Source organism: Amia ocellicauda, chromosome 11 (genome assembly GCF_036373705.1).
Source record: "Amia ocellicauda isolate fAmiCal2 chromosome 11, fAmiCal2.hap1, whole genome shotgun sequence".
NCBI classification, from domain to species: domain Eukaryota; kingdom Metazoa; phylum Chordata; class Actinopteri; order Amiiformes; family Amiidae; genus Amia; species Amia ocellicauda.
The window spans coordinates 17226396-17247465 of record NC_089860.1 but is presented as its reverse complement, the minus strand read 5'-3'; the positions used below and the strand labels follow the sequence as shown (position 1 = coordinate 17247465).

General features: G+C 41.2%; 4 protein-coding genes across 16 annotated transcripts in view; all 4 read left to right on the top strand.

The window, feature by feature from the left end:
- LOC136763037 (protocadherin gamma-C5) overlaps positions 1 to 21070 on the top strand; it is a 211261-nt gene that overhangs the window by 97379 nt on the left and 92812 nt on the right. The window contains exon 1 of one of the 13 annotated variants that reach the window (XM_066716723.1): positions 264 to 3010. The exons of 10 other annotated variants lie outside the window; for them this stretch is intronic. In XM_066716723.1, the coding sequence (XP_066572820.1) occupies positions 560 to 3010 (2451 nt within the window). In that variant the 5' untranslated portion in view covers positions 264 to 559. Of the gene's footprint in view, positions 1 to 263; positions 3011 to 6796; positions 9492 to 18065; positions 20699 to 21070 lie in introns of those variants that run through there. 2 more of the 13 variants (XM_066716733.1, XM_066716728.1) reach the window with 2 other exon arrangements.
- Positions 3273 to 6418, top strand: LOC136763470 (protocadherin gamma-A11-like). Its single transcript, XM_066717516.1, has 2 exons — positions 3273 to 5914; positions 6368 to 6418. Exons 1-2 carry the CDS (start codon positions 3497 to 3499, stop codon positions 6416 to 6418), a joined length of 2469 nt encoding a protein of 822 aa, XP_066573613.1. The 5' UTR covers positions 3273 to 3496.
- Positions 10224 to 13081, top strand: LOC136763466 (protocadherin gamma-A11-like). The gene has a single exon (XM_066717510.1). The coding sequence runs from the start codon at positions 10658 to 10660 to the stop codon at positions 13079 to 13081; it is 2424 nt and encodes an 807-aa protein (XP_066573607.1). The 5' UTR covers positions 10224 to 10657.
- Positions 14533 to 17688, top strand: LOC136763043 (protocadherin beta-16-like). Its single transcript, XM_066716742.1, has one exon. The coding sequence runs from the start codon at positions 14683 to 14685 to the stop codon at positions 17131 to 17133; it is 2451 nt and encodes an 816-aa protein (XP_066572839.1). The 5' UTR covers positions 14533 to 14682; the 3' UTR covers positions 17134 to 17688.

The window sequence follows — 21070 nt, the reverse complement described above, 5'->3', positions numbered from 1 at the left end:
GTCATCCTATACTTATCGCAAATCTACACTTACAGTAGTACTGAAACTAAGTGTGACTTTTTTTTGCATTGTCTTAGCTTCAAAATAATTCCATTTGTTTAAAATGTCATGACGTTGACTGATGTATGATTGATTGATTTACACAAGTGTTAGATATGATTTCCTGGATTCATCACTCTAGCTGTACATTAGATTACCAGGTCTTGTGATTTAAAATGGGTGGGAGGTCAGTGGAATTTCGTATAACTCTCTGTACTTAAAACTTATTTTGTCTATCCTTTTTAAAAATATTGAATTCATACAGCATGTGGACTCTAAGTGCCGCTGTTGTTCAATTAAAGCATTTTCTCTGAGCAGAGATTTTGCAGAACCTCCCCTATTAATGCTCCGTGCAACATAAGCCGACAGAAAGACAGAGAAGAAGCAACACAGCTCAGCTTTCGGATTGCAAATACATGTTCTGGACACACAGTCTCTCTGCAACATCATTTCAGCACCATATCGTTGTGGAATTATCAATATTGCGGTGAAATTGTGCACAACCATCGCTCGAAATAGAATGGAAAACATTCGATTGTCTCGGCCTGCATTAATGGGAGGAAAAACATGCTGGTTACTGAAATGGCAAGTATTATTCTCGATTTTATTTTTCTGCGACGTTCATGTAGTTGATGGACAGATTCGATATACCATTCCAGAAGAAATGAAGAAAGGGTCATTTGTAGGGAATATCGCACAAGACCTGGGATTAGATTTGAACAGACTACGGGCTGGTCGGGCTCGCATCGTAACTGGCGACAGCATTCAGTACACTGAGCTAAAGACAGACAAAGGGGTTTTGGTTGTCAGTGAAAGGATAGACCGGGAGCAGTTATGCGGGGACATGTCGCCGTGTAGTTTTAGTTTCGAGATTATTCTCGAAAATCCCATAGAACTGCATCGTGTGACAGTTGAAATATTGGATGTTAATGATAATGCTCCCACGTTTCAGAAGAGCGAAATAAAATTAGAAATCAGCGAGTCAGCCGCGCCGGGAGCGCGCTTCTTATTAGGCGGCGCAGAGGATCCTGATGTGGGAGTTAATGCTTTACAGAGTTATGTCTTGAAACCTTCAGATAATTTCATATTAAAACAACATTCTCGTCCTGATGGTGTTAAATATGCGGAAATGGAGCTTCAGAAACCCTTAGATCGGGAAAAGCATCCAAAGCTTTCGTTAACGCTAACCGCTGTAGATGGTGGAAACCCTCAGAGGTCTGGCACAGTCAATATATATGTTACTGTTTTAGACGCTAATGACAATGCTCCTGTTTTTAATCAGTCTGTTTATAAAGCGGTTGTCTATGAAAATGCATTAAAAGGCACTTTAGTCACGACTGTAAACGCGAGCGACTCTGATACTGGGTCAAATGGATTTATAACTTACTCATTCTCCAACCTGAAAGGCAACGTGGGAGATTTTTTTAATTTGGATGAAAAGACTGGAGCAATTCATGTTGCTAGTACCATAGATTTTGAAAAAGCAAAGAAGTTTGAAATAAATGTAGAAGCTAAAGATCACGGGGGCTTAGCGGATTCAAGTAAAGTTGTAGTTGAGGTTATTGATGTTAATGACAATGCGCCGGTAATAAATATAATGTCTTTCTCCAGCCCTGTGTCTGAGGACTCTGCACCCGGAACGACTATAGCTGTGATTAGTGTAAAAGACTTAGATTCCGGAGACTATGGGGAGGTTAGGTGCTCTATTAACAGCAACATCCCGTTTAAGATCAAATCTTCATTGACTAACTACTACACGTTGGTAACTGATTCAGTGTTAGACCGGGAAAAGGTGTCAGAATACAACATAACGATAACTGCTGCTGATTCAGGCAGTCCAGCTCTATCCAGCAGCACCACATTGCATTTAAAGGTGTCAGATGTAAATGACAATGCGCCAGTATTCGACCAGGGCACGTACACCACATACATATCAGAAAATAACTCTCCAGGATTGTCTATATTTGCTGTTAAAGCTAAAGATGTTGATTGGAACCAGAATGCTCGAATATCGTATCTTCTCGAAGAAACACTTATTAGTGGGACACCCGTATCTTCATATATTTCTGTTAACTCAGAGAGCGGAGTTATATATGCTGTGCGCTCTTTTGACTATGAAGAAATTAAACAGTTACAAATTCACGTCAAAGCTCAAGATGGGGGCTCTCCACCTTTAAGTACCAACGTCACTGTGATTATTTTAGTCCAGGACCAGAATGACAATTCCCCTCAGATCCTCTATCCGGTGCAGAGCGGGGTCTCTCTGGTGGCTGAAATGGTGGCTCGTTCAGCAGATGTTGGCTATCTCGTCACTAAAGTGGTGGCTGTGGATGCGGACTCTGGACAGAATGCCTGGCTCTCATATAAACTGCTCAAAGCGACAGACAGGGCGCTGTTTGAAGTGGGCTCACAGAATGGAGAGATCCGCACTTCACGGCAGGTGTCTGATAAAGATGCTGTGAAACAAAGGCTGGTTGTGGTGGTGGAGGACAATGGGCAGCCCTCTCGCTCAGCTACAGTCAATGTGAACGTGGCGGTGGCGGACAGCTTCCCAGAAGTGCTCTCGGAGTTCAGCGACTTTACGCACGACAAGGACTACAATGACAGCCTGACTTTCTATTTAGTTTTGTCTCTGGCTGTGGTGTCCTTTCTCTTTATTGTGTCTGTCATAGTGTTGGTGTCAGTGAAGGTCTACAGATGGAGACAGTCTCGTCTGTTCTATAAATCCAATGGGAATCTCCCTGTTATTCCCAGCGCGTATTATCCGCCCCGTTACGCAGACGTTGGCGCTACAGGAACTCTACAGCATGTCTATAACTATGAGGTGTGCATGACCACAGATTCTGGGAAGAGTGAATACAGATACATCAGACCTGTCAGTCAAAACCTGGTCAATGTTGACCCCAGTGGTACAGAGACGATGCCGCATGCGCAGAAGGAGAAGAATCTGTTAGATGACACAGGCACTTTGGTAAGTACTGCTATAACAATCTCTCAGTACAGCTGGATTAAGTAATTTAAGCAAATTATAGTGATGTAATTATTTGTTGACTGTAATTTTGAATGTGTATTTTAAAAACGTGATATATTCTGTGCATAATTGATTTCAGTTTGTGATATGTCTGTTATGACATGGCATTTCTATCAAAGAGTGTGAGCACTTTAAAAGCGTTTCTTTCTTTGGACTCTAAGTGCCGCTGTTGATCAAGATGGAGATGTTCTGCAAGCATAAATATAGTAAGACCTCCCATATTGTGCTGTAATAGACAGGCAGACAAGCAGAATCACAGTCTTAGTAGTTCATGGATTATAATCACAAACGGGTGATATATGAACTGGGAATTGTCGGATTTGTACTGATTTCTGAAAATTAATTGACCAAATTACGAAGTAATGTATGGATTTGGTGGTGTGTGTTGATTCAAAACGTTACATCTGACATTTGGAAGAATAAAACATGGTTTTCCTGAAGATACGCTCCGCGACCAAATGGCAAGTATATACCTTGCTTATTTATATTTGTATTTCACATGTAGTTTATGGACAGGTGAGATATTCGATTCCAGAGGAAATGGCGAAGGGCTCTATTGTTGGAAATATTGCGGAAGATTTAGGTTTAGACATTAAAAGGCTGAAAAGCGGCCGAGCTCGGGTCATTGCGGGAGACAGCAGCCGATACGTTGAGCTAAATACAGACAAAGGAATACTGGTTGTGAACGAGAGAATGGACCGGGAGCTGCTCTGCAGGCAAATATCTCCGTGCAGTTTTGATTTTGAGGTTATTCTTGAAAACCCTATTCAGCTTTATCGAGTGACTATTGAAATAGTAGATGTAAATGATCACGCCCCGACATTTCCGAAAGACGAAATACATCTCGAGATTAGTGAATCCGCTCTCCCTGGCGCGCGTTTCTTGCTGGACAGCGCCTTTGATCCGGATGTGGGTGTAAATACCATTCAGAGCTACACTCTGAAACCTACTGATCACTTCATTTTAAAGCTACACGCCCGGCCTGATGGTAGTAAATATGTAGAAATGATGTTGCAGACCCCTTTAGACAGAGAGAAGTTAGGCTCCCTGGCGCTAATATTAACCGCTTTTGATGGCGGAGATCCACAAAGATCTGGCACTCTAAAAATTAACATTATTGTGTTAGATGCCAACGATAACAGCCCTGTTTTTACGCAGGCGCTATACAAAGCTACAGTTTTAGAAAATGCTCTAAGTGGCTCAGTAGTGACAAAAGTGAGTGCGACAGATCTAGATAAAGGCATAAATGGAGAGGTTACCTATGCACTGACGCACACAACTGCAAACGCGGAAGGATTGTTCCAATTGGATCCCAATACCGGTGAAATTTCTGTCGTTGGGGATATAGATTTCGAGAAAAAAAAAAACTATGAGATAAATGTTCAAGCCAAGGACCACTGGGGTCTGATAGATTCCTGCAAAGTAATAATCGAAGTTGTTGATTTAAACGATAATGTCCCAACAATATCTTTAACTTCATTCTCGAGTCCTATTTCCGAGGATTCCCTGCCTGGCACTACAGTGGCTGTTATTAACATTAAAGACTTAGATTCGGGAGAAAACGGACAGGTAAAATGTTCCATCAGCAAAAATCTTCCATTTATAATAAAGTCTTCTATAACTAATTATTACACATTATTAACTGAAGATAAGTTAGACAGGGAAATGGTTTCAGAGTATAACATTACACTGACTGCGACAGACGAGGGCTCCCCCCCTCTGTCCAGCAACAAGACAATACTCTTGAAAATTTCTGATGTTAACGACAACCCTCCTGTATTCGAGCAGAAGTCATATAGTGCGAATGTGATTGAAAATAACTCTCCTGGACTGTCTATAGCGTCTGTTAAAGCCTTGGACTCTGACTGCTGCCACAATGCTCGTGTGTCGTATCTTCTCGATGACGCTCAGGTGAATGGAGCAGCTGCATCGTCTTATATATCTGTTAACTCCGAAAGTGGTGTAATTTATGCCGTGCGCTCCTTTGATTATGAGCATATCAAAGCAATTAAAATAAATATTATAGCTCAGGACGGAGGCTCTCCACCGCTGAGCAGTAACGTGACTGTTAACATACATATCCAGGACCAGAACGACAATTCCCCTCAGATCCTCTATCCGGTGCAGAGCGGGGTCTCTCTGGTGGCTGAAATGGTGGCTCGTTCAGCAGATGTTGGCTATCTCGTCACTAAAGTGGTGGCTGTGGATGCGGACTCTGGACAGAATGCCTGGCTCTCATATAAACTGCTCAAAGCGACAGACAGGGCGCTGTTTGAAGTGGGCTCACAGAATGGAGAGATCCGCACTTCACGGCAGGTGTCTGATAAAGATGCTGTGAAACAAAGGCTGGTTGTGGTGGTGGAGGACAATGGGCAGCCCTCTCGCTCAGCTACAGTCAATGTGAACGTGGCGGTGGCGGACAGCTTCCCAGAAGTGCTCTCGGAGTTCAGCGACTTTACGCACGACAAGGACTACAATGACAGCCTGACTTTCTATTTAGTTTTGTCTCTGGCTGTGGTGTCCTTTCTCTTTATTGTGTCTGTCATAGTGTTGGTGTCAGTGAAGGTCTACAGATGGAGACAGTCTCGTCTGTTCTATAAATCCAATGGGAATCTCCCTGTTATTCCCAGCGCGTATTATCCGCCCCGTTACGCAGACGTTGGCGCTACAGGAACTCTACAGCACGTCTATAACTATGAGGTGTGCATGACCACTGACTCTGGGAAGAGTGAATACAGATACATCAGACCTGTCAGTCAAAACCTGGTCAATGTTGACCCCAGTGGTACAGAGACGTTGCGTCATGTTCAAAAGGAGACTGTAAACGGTGAAGCTATTGAACAGGTAAGCGATTTTAATTAGTAGTTGTATATATGCTGACAGTTTTATACTGTTTTACTTAATCGTATTATTATTATTATTATTATTATTATTATTATTATTATTATTATTATTATTATTATTATTATTATTATTATCAATAATAATAATAATAATAATAATGTATTTTTACTTATGGTTGGTAATTATTTTGAAATATATAGGTTGCAATGTTCCACTGCTATCCTATGCTGGTATCAAGTGTTTGTTACTTGTTTCCTGTTTTTCTCCAAATAAGCAAGGAAATTAGTATGATCGTCTCAATTCATGTTGAGTACAATGGCACACACTATATCGTGGCAGGTGAATTCTGATTGGTTACTCAAACCTGTATTTGAAGAAATTGCTTGCTTACCCCAAAGAATAAGAATGAGAATAATTGTGCAGCTACAATCTGTAAGTGTTTTTCAATATCAGCAAACTGTTCAGTTTAAGGAGGCCTTCATCCGGCTGGGAAAGAAAGAATAATCCTGTCAAATCAAAAGAGTTTTCTTCCACTGTTGCAATTTTCACTTTTAATTTGCTCCTGGGGCTTTTATTGATTAGTATTATTGTCTCTCTACATTGTTGCCATATTTGTATTGGTTTCGTGTCATATCATTTTATTTAAATTGTACCTTTTGGCAATATGCATTTTCAGTATAATAACTCTGTGTCTGTATGTACAGGTAGTAAGAGAGGCGATGATAGATCTGTTGTGTTTATATTTCTCACGTCTTGTCAAGACTTTGTGTATGTATGTATGTATGTATGTATGTATGTATGTATGTATGTATGTGTTTATTACCTGTACATGGGCGCTGTATGGGCTCTGCTTGTGATTTTCTTATTGGACTCTGAGTGCCGCTGTTGATCAAGGGCGCGATTTTATCCAATGTAAATCGCAGCAGGACCTCCCATATTTGTGCTTTAAAAGGCAAACAGAATGAGACGCTCACATTGTGAATAGGATGCGGATTACAACGCAGTCCTTGAATACAGAAACTCGACATTTATTGGATTATATTCTTCAAACTGTAAAACGGGGGATAATTGAAGACAACAACTATCTGCAATCGCTGTGTGTTTAGTAACGTATCGCTGACATTTGTACGAATTAAATCTGCCCTGTGGATTAAATGCAATGGCCTTCGTCAAGATAAACGGCGCTGTCCAGTGGCACGTATGTATGTTGCTTGTCTCATTTTCGGTATCTAATGTAGTTTATGGACAGGTGAGATATTCGATACCAGAGGAAATGGCGAAGGGCTCGATGGTCGGTAATATTGCGGTGGATTTGGGACTAGATATTAAGAGGCTGAAAAGCGGCCGAGCTCGAGTCATTGCTGGAGACAGCAGTCAGTATGTGGAGCTCAATTCAGACAAAGGGATTCTGGTTGTGAATGAAAGGATAGACCGGGAGCTGCTCTGCAGACAGGCTTCTCCGTGCACTTTCAGTTTTGAGGTTATTCTGGAAAACCCAATCGAATTGTACCGAGTGACGGTTGAAATTGTGGATGTTAACGATCATGCCCCAACCTTCCCGAAAGATGAAATGATCGTGGAAATGAGCGAATCTGCTCTGCAGGGAGCGCGCTTCCTGCTGGACAGCGCTTTGGATCCTGATGTGGGGGTTAATACCATTCAGAGTTACACCTTGAAACCTACGGATCACTTCGTTTTAAAACTCGAGGCTCGTCCAGATGGAAGTAAATATTTAGAAATGATGCTGCAGAACCCCTTAGATCGAGAGAAGGAAGAGGAGCTGTCTTTGATTTTGACAGCTGTCGATGGAGGGAACCCACAGAAGTCTGGCGCGATGACAGTGCACGTTATTGTACTTGATGCCAATGACAATGCCCCTGTTTTTTCGCAGAAACTTTACAGAGCTACTGTACTGGAGAATGCTTTAAAGGGAACCGTGGTGACCAAAGTTAGTGCAACTGACGCAGATAAAGGTTCAAACGGGAAGGTGACTTATCTTTTCCGGCAAACCACGGAAAATGACGCTAGACTGTTTGAATTGGATGCAAGCACTGGCGAAATTTCTGTGTTAGAAAACTTAGATTTCGAGAAAGCTGCAAATTATGAGATAAACATACAAGCCAAAGACCACGGTGGCTTAACAGATTCCTGTAAAGTGATAATTGAGATTGTAGATGTAAATGATAATGTCCCAACAATATCTTTAACTTCATTCTCGAGTCCTATTTCCGAGGATTCCCTGCCTGGCACTACAGTGGCTGTTATTAACATTAAAGACTTAGATTCGGGAGAAAACGGACAGGTAAAATGTTCCATCAGCAAAAATCTTCCATTTATAATAAAGTCTTCTATAACTAATTATTACACATTATTAACTGAAGATAAGTTAGACAGGGAAATGGTTTCAGAGTATAACATTACACTGACTGCGACAGACGAGGGCTCCCCCCCTCTGTCCAGCAACAAGACAATACTCTTGAAAATTTCTGATGTTAACGACAACCCTCCTGTATTCGAGCAGAAGTCATATAGTGCGAATGTGATTGAAAATAACTCTCCTGGACTGTCTATAGCGTCTGTTAAAGCCTTGGACTCTGACTGCTGCCACAATGCTCGTGTGTCGTATCTTCTCGATGACGCTCAGGTGAATGGAGCAGCTGCATCGTCTTATATATCTGTTAACTCCGAAAGTGGTGTAATTTATGCCGTGCGCTCCTTTGATTATGAGCATATCAAAGCAATTAAAATAAATATTATAGCTCAGGACGGAGGCTCTCCACCGCTGAGCAGTAACGTGACTGTTAACATACATATCCAGGACCAGAACGACAATTCCCCTCAGATCCTCTATCCGGTGCAGAGCGGGGTCTCTCTGGTGGCTGAAATGGTGGCTCGTTCAGCAGATGTTGGCTATCTCGTCACTAAAGTGGTGGCTGTGGATGCGGACTCTGGACAGAATGCCTGGCTCTCATATAAACTGCTCAAAGCGACAGACAGGGCGCTGTTTGAAGTGGGCTCACAGAATGGAGAGATCCGCACTTCACGGCAGGTGTCTGATAAAGATGCTGTGAAACAAAGGCTGGTTGTGGTGGTGGAGGACAATGGGCAGCCCTCTCGCTCAGCTACAGTCAATGTGAACGTGGCGGTGGCGGACAGCTTCCCAGAAGTGCTCTCGGAGTTCAGCGACTTTACGCACGACAAGGACTACAATGACAGCCTGACTTTCTATTTAGTTTTGTCTCTGGCTGTGGTGTCCTTTCTCTTTATTGTGTCTGTCATAGTGTTGGTGTCAGTGAAGGTCTACAGATGGAGACAGTCTCGTCTGTTCTATAAATCCAATGGGAATCTCCCTGTTATTCCCAGCGCGTATTATCCGCCCCGTTACGCAGACGTTGGCGCTACAGGAACTCTACAGCACGTCTATAACTATGAGGTGTGCATGACCACTGACTCTGGGAAGAGTGAATACAGATACATCAGACCTGTCAGTCAAAACCTGGTCAATGTTGACCCCAGTGGTACAGAGACGTTGCGTCATGTTCAAAAGGAGACTGTAAACGGTGAAGCTATTGAACAGGTAAGCGATTTTAATTAGTAGTTGTATATATGCTGACAGTTTTATACTGTTTTACTTAATCGTATTATTATTATTATTATTATTATTATTATTATTATTATTATTATTATTATTATTATTATTATTATTATTGTTATCAATAATAATAATAATAATAATAATGTATTTTTACTTATGGTTGGTAATTATTTTGAAATATATAGGTTGCAATGTTCCACTGCTATCCTATGCTGGTATCAAGTGTTTGTTACTTGTTTCCTGTTTTTCTCCAAATAAGCAAGGAAATTAGTATGATCGTCTCAATTCATGTTGAGTACAATGGCACACACTATATCGTGGCAGGTGAATTCTGATTGGTTACTCAAACCTGTATTTGAAGAAATTGCTTGCTTACCCCAAAGAATAAGAATGAGAATAATTGTGCAGCTACAATCTGTAAGTGTTTTTCAATATCAGCAAACTGTTCAGTTTAAGGAGGCCTTCATCCGGCTGGGAAAGAAAGAATAATCCTGTCAAATCAAAAGAGTTTTCTTCCACTGTTGCAATTTTCACTTTTAATTTGCTCCTGGGGCTTTTATTGATTAGTATTATTGTCTCTCTACATTGTTGCCATATTTGTATTGGTTTCGTGTCATATCATTTTATTTAAATTGTACCTTTTGGCAATATGCATTTTCAGTATAATAACTCTGTGTCTGTATGTACAGGTAGTAAGAGAGGCGATGATAGATCTGTTGTGTTTATATTTCTCACGTCTTGTCAAGACTTTGTGTATGTATGTATGTATGTATGTATGTATGTATGTATGTATGTATGTATGTGTTTATTACCTGTACATGGGCGCTGTATGGGCTCTGCTTGTGATTTTCTTATTGGACTCTGAGTGCCGCTGTTGATCAAGGGCGCGATTTTATCCAATGTAAATCGCAGCAGGACCTCCCATATTTGTGCTTTAAAAGGCAAACAGAATGAGACGCTCACATTGTGAATAGGATGCGGATTACAACGCAGTCCTTGAATACAGAAACTCGACATTTATTGGATTATATTCTTCAAACTGTAAAACGGGGGATAATTGAAGACAACAACTATCTGCAATCGCTGTGTGTTTAGTAACGTATCGCTGACATTTGTACGAATTAAATCTGCCCTGTGGATTAAATGCAATGGCCTTCGTCAAGATAAACGGCGCTGTCCAGTGGCACGTATGTATGTTGCTTGTCTCATTTTCGGTATCTAATGTAGTTTATGGACAGGTGAGATATTCGATACCAGAGGAAATGGCGAAGGGCTCGATGGTCGGTAATATTGCGGTGGATTTGGGACTAGATATTAAGAGGCTGAAAAGCGGCCGAGCTCGAGTCATTGCTGGAGACAGCAGTCAGTATGTGGAGCTCAATTCAGACAAAGGGATTCTGGTTGTGAATGAAAGGATAGACCGGGAGCTGCTCTGCAGACAGGCTTCTCCGTGCACTTTCAGTTTTGAGGTTATTCTGGAAAACCCAATCGAATTGTACCGAGTGACGGTTGAAATTGTGGATGTTAACGATCATGCCCCAACCTTCCCGAAAGATGAAATGATCGTGGAAATGAGCGAATCTGCTCTGCAGGGAGCGCGCTTCCTGCTGGACAGCGCTTTGGATCCTGATGTGGGGGTTAATACCATTCAGAGTTACACCTTGAAACCTACGGATCACTTCGTTTTAAAACTGGACACTAGTCCAGATGGAAGTAAGCAGGTAGAAATGATGCTGCAGAACCCCTTAGATCGAGAAAGCCAAGCTGAGCTGTCTTTGATTTTGACAGCTGTCGATGGAGGGAACCCACAGAAGTCTGGCGCGATGACAGTGCACGTTATTGTACTTGATGCCAATGACAATGCCCCTGTTTTCACACAGAAACGGTATAGAGCTACTCTGCGGGAGAATGCATTAAAGGGAACCGTGGTGACCAAAGTTAGTGCAACTGACGCAGATACAGGCTCATATGGGCAGGTAAACTATGTTTTCCGGCACACCACGGAAAATGACGCTAGACTGTTTGAATTGGATGCAAGCACTGGCGAAATTTCTGTGCTAGAAAACTTAGATTTCGAGAAAGCTGCAAATTATGAGATAAACATACAAGCCAAAGACCACGGTGGCTTAACAGATTCCTGTAAAGTGATAATTGAGATTTTAGATGTAAATGATAATGTCCCAACAATATCTTTAACTTCATTCTCGAGTCCTATTTCCGAGGATTCCCTGCCTGGCACTACAGTGGCTGTTATTAACATTAAAGACTTAGATTCGGGAGAAAACGGACAGGTAAAATGTTCCATCAGCAAAAATCTTCCATTTATAATAAAGTCTTCTATAACTAATTATTACACATTATTAACTGAAGATAAGTTAGACAGGGAAATGGTTTCAGAGTATAACATTACACTGACTGCGACAGACGAGGGCTCCCCCCCTCTGTCCAGCAACAAGACAATACTCTTGAAAATTTCTGATGTTAACGACAACCCTCCTGTATTCGAGCAGAAGTCATATAGTGCGAATGTGATTGAAAATAACTCTCCTGGACTGTCTATAGCGTCTGTTAAAGCCTTGGACTCTGACTGCTGCCACAATGCTCGTGTGTCGTATCTTCTCGATGACGCTCAGGTGAATGGAGCAGCTGCATCGTCTTATATATCTGTTAACTCCGAAAGTGGTGTAATTTATGCCGTGCGCTCCTTTGATTATGAGCATATCAAAGCAATTAAAATAAATATTATAGCTCAGGACGGAGGCTCTCCACCGCTGAGCAGTAACGTGACTGTTAACATACATATCCAGGACCAGAACGACAATTCCCCTCAGATCCTCTATCCGGTGCAGAGCGGGGTCTCTCTGGTGGCTGAAATGGTGGCTCGTTCAGCAGATGTTGGCTATCTCGTCACTAAAGTGGTGGCTGTGGATGCGGACTCTGGACAGAATGCCTGGCTCTCATATAAACTGCTCAAAGCGACAGACAGGGCGCTGTTTGAAGTGGGCTCACAGAATGGAGAGATCCGCACTTCACGGCAGGTGTCTGATAAAGATGCTGTGAAACAAAGGCTGGTTGTGGTGGTGGAGGACAATGGGCAGCCCTCTCGCTCAGCTACAGTCAATGTGAACGTGGCGGTGGCGGACAGCTTCCCAGAAGTGCTCTCGGAGTTCAGCGACTTTACGCACGACAAGGACTACAATGACAGCCTGACTTTCTATTTAGTTTTGTCTCTGGCTGTGGTGTCCTTTCTCTTTATTGTGTCTGTCATAGTGTTGGTGTCAGTGAAGGTCTACAGATGGAGACAGTCTCGTCTGTTCTATAAATCCAATGGGAATCTCCCTGTTATTCCCAGCGCGTATTATCCGCCCCGTTACGCAGACGTTGGCGCTACAGGAACTCTACAGCACGTCTATAACTATGAGGTGTGCATGAACACAAGCTTGAGAAAGAGTGAGTTCAAGCAGGCCAGACCCTGCAGTGAAAGTCTGGTATCTCTTGACCCCAGTGGCACACAGACAATTCCACACCTGCCGAAGGATAGCAACTTAACAGAGGTGAGCATTGCTTTCTAATATGTTTCATATTTTTTCTCTTAAGTTTGAAAACGAATATATTGTTTAATAGCATGTCTGAAATAGTATAAGCCTTCCTAAAATGACAGATGATGAGGATGATGACGATGATTGTGTTTATGACTGTTATTATTTAAGTAAGTAAGTGAGATAGTTATTTTGGTTGGACTTTAAATTGAACAGCGTCTTGGGTTGGTTTGCGTGATGGATTCATAATAGAAAAAATAGGAAACAAGAAAGAAGAAATGGGAGTAATATATAATTTTAGAGCTTTTCGGTAATTAAGTTCCATAAATATAAAATCTGGAAATAGCATTGTGAAATTTTAGCACATGGTCCAATAATGGGTTTCAGATTTAACGTCAATCTAATTTTGTAGATGTTTCGGACACAGTTTCCTGTGAGGTGAGGTGATTAGTTCCATTCATTCCAGCACAGCAGCGTTCCAGCAGTTCGTTTCGCTGCAGGGGGCGCACAGTCCTGTGCCAATTTCAGCACCATGCTGGTGAACAGCGAACTAATGCAATTGCTCTCCTATGACGGTCATGACGGTTGTATGCTTTTTTATGCTGTACAGGTGATCTAATATATCTGTTAATGTATGACATTTCCTTAATGTATCCGCATATTATTTACTCAGTATTATATAAGATATGTTCACGTGATGTCTTACTGTGCATAATGCTAAATTAAATAATATGGTATCTTTAATATTCACGATTTACTTGTAGTGTTTATTTTTTTAATGTGTATTTACTTTACTTAAATGTACTTTAGCTGGTATAGCAATTATGTCATAATTTTACACAACGTCACAAAGTCAATAATGCATAGCAACATATCATCAAAATAAGTTTGTCAAGTATTTCAGTATGTCCGTTCCTTGCCCTCTTGTCTTGGTAAGGCAGCATAGTATGTATATAACTTATTATTATTGATTATAATAATAATAATAATAATAATAATAATAATAATAATAATAATAGCACTAGCAATAGCAATAATAACAATAATAAAGATGACAATAATAACTTCAATAATAGGTTTATGCCTAAATTAAGATGGAAATGTCATTTTCCTTGTAAGTTTTACTCTCCATTGAGTAAATTCAAATGTGTAATTTAATCCAACTAATTAAATACCTGCATCCCCTGCATGTTCCTGACATTAAAGCTTGTTTATTTTTTCAAGGTATATATAATAATAATGATAATGATAATTATTATAATGATTATTGTTGCTCTTGTTACAAACATAACTGAAGAATATTTCGTATGTACAGTATAGATATATAAGGCACTGAACATGAAAGAGAAAATAGTGCTTGCACAGTACCCATGTTTTATCTCTAAGTGCCGCTGTTGATCAAGGAGGAGATGTCTCGACAGTATAAATTCATCAGGCCCTCCCATATATATATATCTTCTGAAAAACACAGACGCAGTAAGCAGTTCACGGTCTGTGGTGCAGGGAGAACAAGGTGAAAAATATAGACTACTCGCCTTTGGATTTTCCTCATCGCTTGTGAAACAATATTTTAAATAAATATAACCATCTGTGGATATAATACAAACAACCCTCGTATTCGCAACCCGAATAATATGGAATATATTTTGTTCATCGACTGGAGAAAGCCCCGGCGGACAATGCAATGGCAAGTACGGTTACTCTTTGTCTGTTTATTTTGTAACCACGCCGTCTATGGACAGGTTCGCTATTCCATCCCTGAGGAAATGGCAAAGGGCTCGATTGTCGGTAATGTTGCGGAAGATCTGAATTTAGATTTAACGAGACTGACCTCCGGAAGGGCTCGTATCTTCGCTGCGGGCAGCAGAGAGTACATGGAGCTCAATACGGATAAAGGGACATTGGTTGTTAAAGAGAGAATAGACAGGGAGCAATTGTGCGCACAGATATCTCCGTGCAGTTTAAGTTTCCAGATTGTTCTCGAAAATCCAATGGAGCTACACCGTGTGACTGTGGAAATACTGGATATTAATGATAATGCTCCCATGTTTCCCAAAAATGAAATACAATTAAAAATTAGTGAATCGTCCGTACAAGGAGCGCGATTCATATTGGACAGCGCACTCGACCCTGATGTTGGCGTTAATGCAATCCAAAGCTACTTTCTCAAGCCTACAGACAATTTTATTTCAAAATTGCACACCCAACCCGATGGTAGTAAATATGTTGAGATGATGCTGCAATCAACCTTAGACAGAGAAAGAAACGAAGAGATTATGTTATTGCTTACTGCGGTTGATGGTGGAAACCCACAGAGATCGGGCACTGTGAAAATACATGTAGTAGTGCTGGATGCAAATGACAATGCGCCTGTTTTCAGCCAAGCAGTTTACAAAGCTAGCGTTTTAGAAAATTCACCAGCGGGAACTCGGGTCACCAGCGTAAACGCAACAGACGCAGATAAAGGTTTAAATGGTATTCTTACATACTCATTTACCCAAAACGCAGACAAGGGAAGTGACATATTCCATTTAGACCCGAATTCTGGAGAAATCAAAGTTGTAGGAGAGGTCGATTTCGAGAGAGCAAAACATTATCAATTCAATATACAAGCAAAAGACCATGGCGACCTTACAGACTCATGTAAGTTGATCATTGAGGTTATTGACGTAAATGACAACTCACCTCAAATAAATATACTCTCATTTTCTAGCCCAATTCCTGAAAATTCGCTTCCTGGTACTGTAATAGGAATGATAAATGTAGAAGACTTGGACTCGGGTAAAAACAGTCAAGTGCATTGCTCCATTAGCCAAAACCTCCCATTTAACATCAAACCATCGTCACAAAATTTCTACAGCTTAATAACAGAAACCACATTTGACAGGGAAGATGTGTTCGAATACAATATTACTATTATTGCCAGGGACGAAGGCATACCTTCCCTGTCAAGTAACCATACCATTACATTGAAAATATCCGACGTCAATGACAACCCACCCGTTTTTGAAAAGAACACATATACTGCAAATATAGCAGAAAATAACTCTCCTGGCATTTCAATATTTACACTTAGCGCCACTGACGCAGACTGGCAGCAAAACGCTCGCATCTCTTATTTGCTTGAAGATTCCAGGATCAGTGAAGTTACAATGTCGTCCTACATTTCTGTCAATTCAGAGACAGGAGTGATATATGCAGTGCGCTCCTTTGACTATGAACACATTAAACAATTAAACTTTCACGTTAAAGCTCAAGATGGAGGCTCTCCACCTCTTAGCAGCAATGTGACTGTTTGCATATTTGTGCAGGACCAGAACGACAATTCCCCTCAGATCCTCTATCCGGTGCAGAGCGGGGTCTCTCTGGTGGCTGAAATGGTGGCTCGTTCAGCAGATGTTGGCTATCTCGTCACTAAAGTGGTGGCTGTGGATGCGGACTCTGGACAGAATGCCTGGCTCTCATATAAACTGCTCAAAGCCACAGACAGGGCGCTGTTTGAAGTGGGCTCACAGAATGGAGAGATCCGCACTTCACGGCAGGTGTCTGATAAAGATGCTGTGAAACAAAGGCTGGTTGTGGTGGTGGAGGACAATGGGCAGCCCTCTCGCTCAGCTACAGTCAATGTGAACGTGGCGGTGGCGGACAGCTTCCCAGAAGTGCTCTCGGAGTTCAGCGACTTTACGCACGACAAGGACTACAATGACAGCCTGACTTTCTATTTAGTTTTGTCTCTGGCTGTGGTGTCCTTTCTCTTTATTGTGTCTGTCATAGTGTTGGTGTCAGTGAAGGTCTACAGATGGAGACAGTCTCGTCTGTTCTATAAATCCAATGGGAATCTCCCTGTTATTCCCAGCGCGTATTATCCGCCCCGTTACGCAGACGTTGGCGCTACAGGAACTCTACAGCACGTCTATAACTATGAGGTGTGCATGACCACTGACTCTGGGAAGAGTGAATACAGATACATCAGACCTGTCAGTCAAAACCTGGTCAATGTTGACCCCAGTGGTACAGAGACGATGCCGCACGGGCAGATGACCCCTGTAGAGAGCTCTTCAGAGGAGGTGAGCGCTTATTGCTAACGTCGTGTAAACTCTCATTGTCTGATGATATTATTATTAAAAATACTCATATTTTTCATTAGTATAATTAATTATAATAATAATGTATTTCTTTATTTCTTTATTGTAATTTAATTTTAGGTAGTATGTAAACGTAACCATAAACAGTGGTTTCTGCAGATTGCAAAGTAGTTTGCTTTAGTTATGTAAACAAATAATTCATGTTTTATGTTTTACAGTGTTTGTGTAATTCTCTTGCACAGTGTTAATTGAATCTATTTTTGTATTATTAGTAGTAGTTGTAGTAGTATTAATATTTGTTTGTGTTGGGTTACTTCTGTACATGCGCAATTGTTTTCAACAATCGGTTGTGGTTCATTAGTGACGTTAAACATGATGCTCGCTCTTACAGTTCCTTACTTCACCCTTTCCTTTTTGCACAGGAGTTATGGTGTATGTTCAGTACTCAGTGTCATAGCCCACATGTCGGTGTGTTTCTCTTGTGGTTTCCTTGATGTTGTCTTGGTGTTTCGCTTTTCACAAATATTTAACAATGGTGGACAAAGCTGTTTGCAGGTCAATTTGATTGTTAGCAACACTGTGTAAGCATATAGGTTTGCAAGCTTCACATTAAATCCTTATTGCTTCTTAATATTATCGCAATCGTTTTAATTTAAATATAGTGTAAGAAAACAAAGTTATAGTATTATTATTATTATTATTATTATTATTATTATTATTATTATTATTATTATTAGTAGTAGTAGTAGTAGTAGTAGTAGTAGTAGTAGTAGTAGTATGTTTTATTTACTTCTATTTGTATCCTTTACCTTACACTTGTTTACATTTTAAATATGCTATGTAGTTCTTGAATTGCACTCAAAGTGCCGCTGTTGATCAACGAGGTGGTTTTTTCCAAGTATATATCCAGAAGAACCTCCCATAGCATTGCTCTGCATAAAACTGACGCGGGGAGCAGCTTGCATTGTACACGCAGTGCTTGGACCACAAAGCGTAAAATGCGGATACGGCGTCTTGATCTCTTTCATACAAAGGAAAATCCCAAGGAAAATAAAATTACAAAGCAGTACAAATTCGGACAACAGAGATTGGTGCCAATATTTGTTTTTTACCGTTTAAAATCCAAATAATGAGAATGATTAAGCGCGATGTCGCCTTGAAAGAGATAGACTGGAGCACGAAATGGCAAGTACACCTCTTCATTGTTTGTGTGTATGCTGCTGGGGTAGTGGCCGGGCACATTCGCTATTCTGTTCCAGAAGAAATGGTTGCAGGGTCGTTTGTAGGAAATATTGCCAATGATTTGGGGATAGATATTAAAAGGTTGATTAATGGGCGAGGACGTATATTTACGGGTGGCAGCACCCAATATATAGAGCTGAACACGGATAAAGGGACCCTGGTTGTGAAAGAAAAGATAGACAGAGAATCGCTATGCGGACAAGTCAGCCCCTGCAGCTTCAGTTTTGAGGTTATTCTCGATAATCCGATGGAATTGCATCGTGTTACCGTGGAAGTGCAGGATATTAATGACAATGCTCCCCATTTTCCCAAAAATGAAATTACGTTAGAAATGAGTGAGTCGGCTCTGCCCGGAGCGCGCTTGTTTTTAGACCGCGCGGTTGACCCAGATGTTGGTGTTAATTCTGTCCAAAGCTACAGTCTGAAGCCCACCGATAATTTTGTGTTAAAGCTGCACAGCCTGCCTGATGGTAGCACAGCTGTGGATATGATGCTAGAAACTCCATTAGACAGAGAAAAGGCAGATGAACACTATTTAATTCTGACTGCTTTAGATAGTGGGAGTCCTCAAAGATCCGGCACAGTTAACATCCACATTGTTGTACTGGATGCCAACGATAATGCTCCAGTTTTTACGCAACCAGTTTATAAGGCAACTGTCACTGAGAATTCACCGCACGGTACTTTAGTCACAGCAGTTAAGGCAATTGATACAGACGAGGGATCTAATGCGCAAATCACCTACTCGCTCACACAGATCACTGATCAAGTAAACGAACTATTTGAGATAAATCCCCACAGTGGGGAAATCGAAGTAGTCGGTCAAATAGACTTTGAAAAATCTAAGGTCTATCAAATAACAGTGCAAGCCAAAGATTACGGTGGTTTCACAGATTCGTGTAAAGTGTTAATAGAAATTATTGATATAAATGACAATGTCCCCACGATCATTATGATGTCTTTCTCGAGTCCAGTCCGCGAAGACGCAAAACCCGGAACTGTTATTGCTATGATTAACATTCAAGATGTTGACTCAGGAGAAAACGGCGAGGTTAGGTGTTCAATTCACCAAGATGTTCCTTTCACGTTGAAATCTTCATTGACAAACTATTATAGCTTAGTGACAGAAGGAATATTGGATCGAGAAGAGGTTTCAGAGTATAATATCACAATTACTGCCACAGACAAAGGGACGCCCCCTCTTTCTAGCAGTCAGGTATTAACAGTAAAAATATCGGATGTAAATGATAACGCTCCTGTTTTTGAAAATAAGCCATACAACGCGCATGTGATGGAAAACAATTCCCCTGGGCTCTCAATTTTTACTGTGAAAGCGAGTGACTCTGATTGGAATCAAAATGCACGAGTCTCATACTCTCTTAGCGGAACAGAAATAAACGGAACACCTGTGTCAGCATACATTTCCGTCAACTCTGACACTGGGGTGATTTATGCGGTGCGCTCGTTGGATTTCGAGTTCATCAAACATTTCACAATTAACGTCAGAGCTCAAGATGGGGGATCACCGCCACTGACCAGTAACATCACATTAAATATAATTATAGAGGACCAGAACGACAATTCCCCTCAGATCCTCTATCCAGTGCAGAGCGGGGTCTCTCTGGTGGCTGAAATGGTGGCTCGTTCAGCAGATGTTGGCTATCTCGTCACTAAAGTGGTGGCTGTGGATGCGGACTCTGGACAGAATGCCTGGCTCTCATATAAACTGCTCAAAGCCACAGACAGGGCGCTGTTTGAAGTGGGCTCACAGAATGGAGAGATCCGCACTTCACGGCAGGTGTCTGATAAAGATGCTGTGAAACAAAGGCTGGTTGTGGTGGTGGAGGACAATGGGCAGCCCTCTCGCTCAGCTACAGTCAATGTGAACGTGGCGGTGGCGGACAGCTTCCCAGAAGTGCTCTCGGAGTTCAGCGACTTTACGCACGACAAGGACTACAACGACAGCCTGACTTTCTATTTAGTTTTGTCTCTGGCTGTGGTGTCCTTTCTCTTTATTGTGTCTGTCATAGTGTTGGTGTCAGTGAAGGTCTACAGATGGAGACAGTCTCGTCTGTTCTATAAATCCAATGGGAATCTCCCTGTTATTCCCAGCGCGTATTATCCGCCCCTTTACGCAGACGTTGGCGCTACAGGAACTCTACAGCACGTCTATAACTATGAGGTGTGCATGACCACAGATTCTGGGAAGAGTGAATACAGATACATCAGACCTGTCAGTCAAAACCTTGTGAGCGTTGATACAGAGACAATGCCTCATATGGATAAGAAGAATCCCTTAGAGAAAACCGATCAGTCGGCAGAGGTGAGTGTACGTTTTTAATGTAGTACTGTGTATACTGTATTATTGTATTATTATTATTTATTTGATTTGCTTGCTATATTACTTCTTTTCATACAGTATTTCTTATTTTCACTCCCTCTCCATACAGTGAGCGCTAGGGCATGTATCTCCAATGAATACACGATAGGAAACATAATATTTGAAAACTATATATATATATATATATATATATATATATATATATATATATACTTTTTTGGGGTAACACTTTACAATAATGGGCATTAATTCCTCATGAATTCCAATAGTACAACACAGGAAAAACACATGAATACATGATGTAATTCTTGTGACCTCAGATGAAATTAATTTGTAATCCAAGCATGTGAATTC

Bases quoted from the DNA above. Each gene is read 5' to 3' on its own strand.
- LOC136763466 (XM_066717510.1), top strand. From the start codon at position 10,658: ATGGCCTTCGTCAAGATAAACGGCGCTGTCCAGTGGCACGTATGTATG.
- LOC136763043 (XM_066716742.1), top strand. From the start codon at position 14,683: ATGGAATATATTTTGTTCATCGACTGGAGAAAGCCCCGGCGGACAATG.
- LOC136763470 (XM_066717516.1), top strand. From the start codon at position 3,497: ATGGTTTTCCTGAAGATACGCTCCGCGACCAAATGGCAAGTATATACC. The intron at 5,915-6,367 runs GTAAGCGATTTT...TTTCAATATCAG, and splicing joins ACGGTGAAGCTATTGAACAG to CAAACTGTTCAGTTTAAGGA.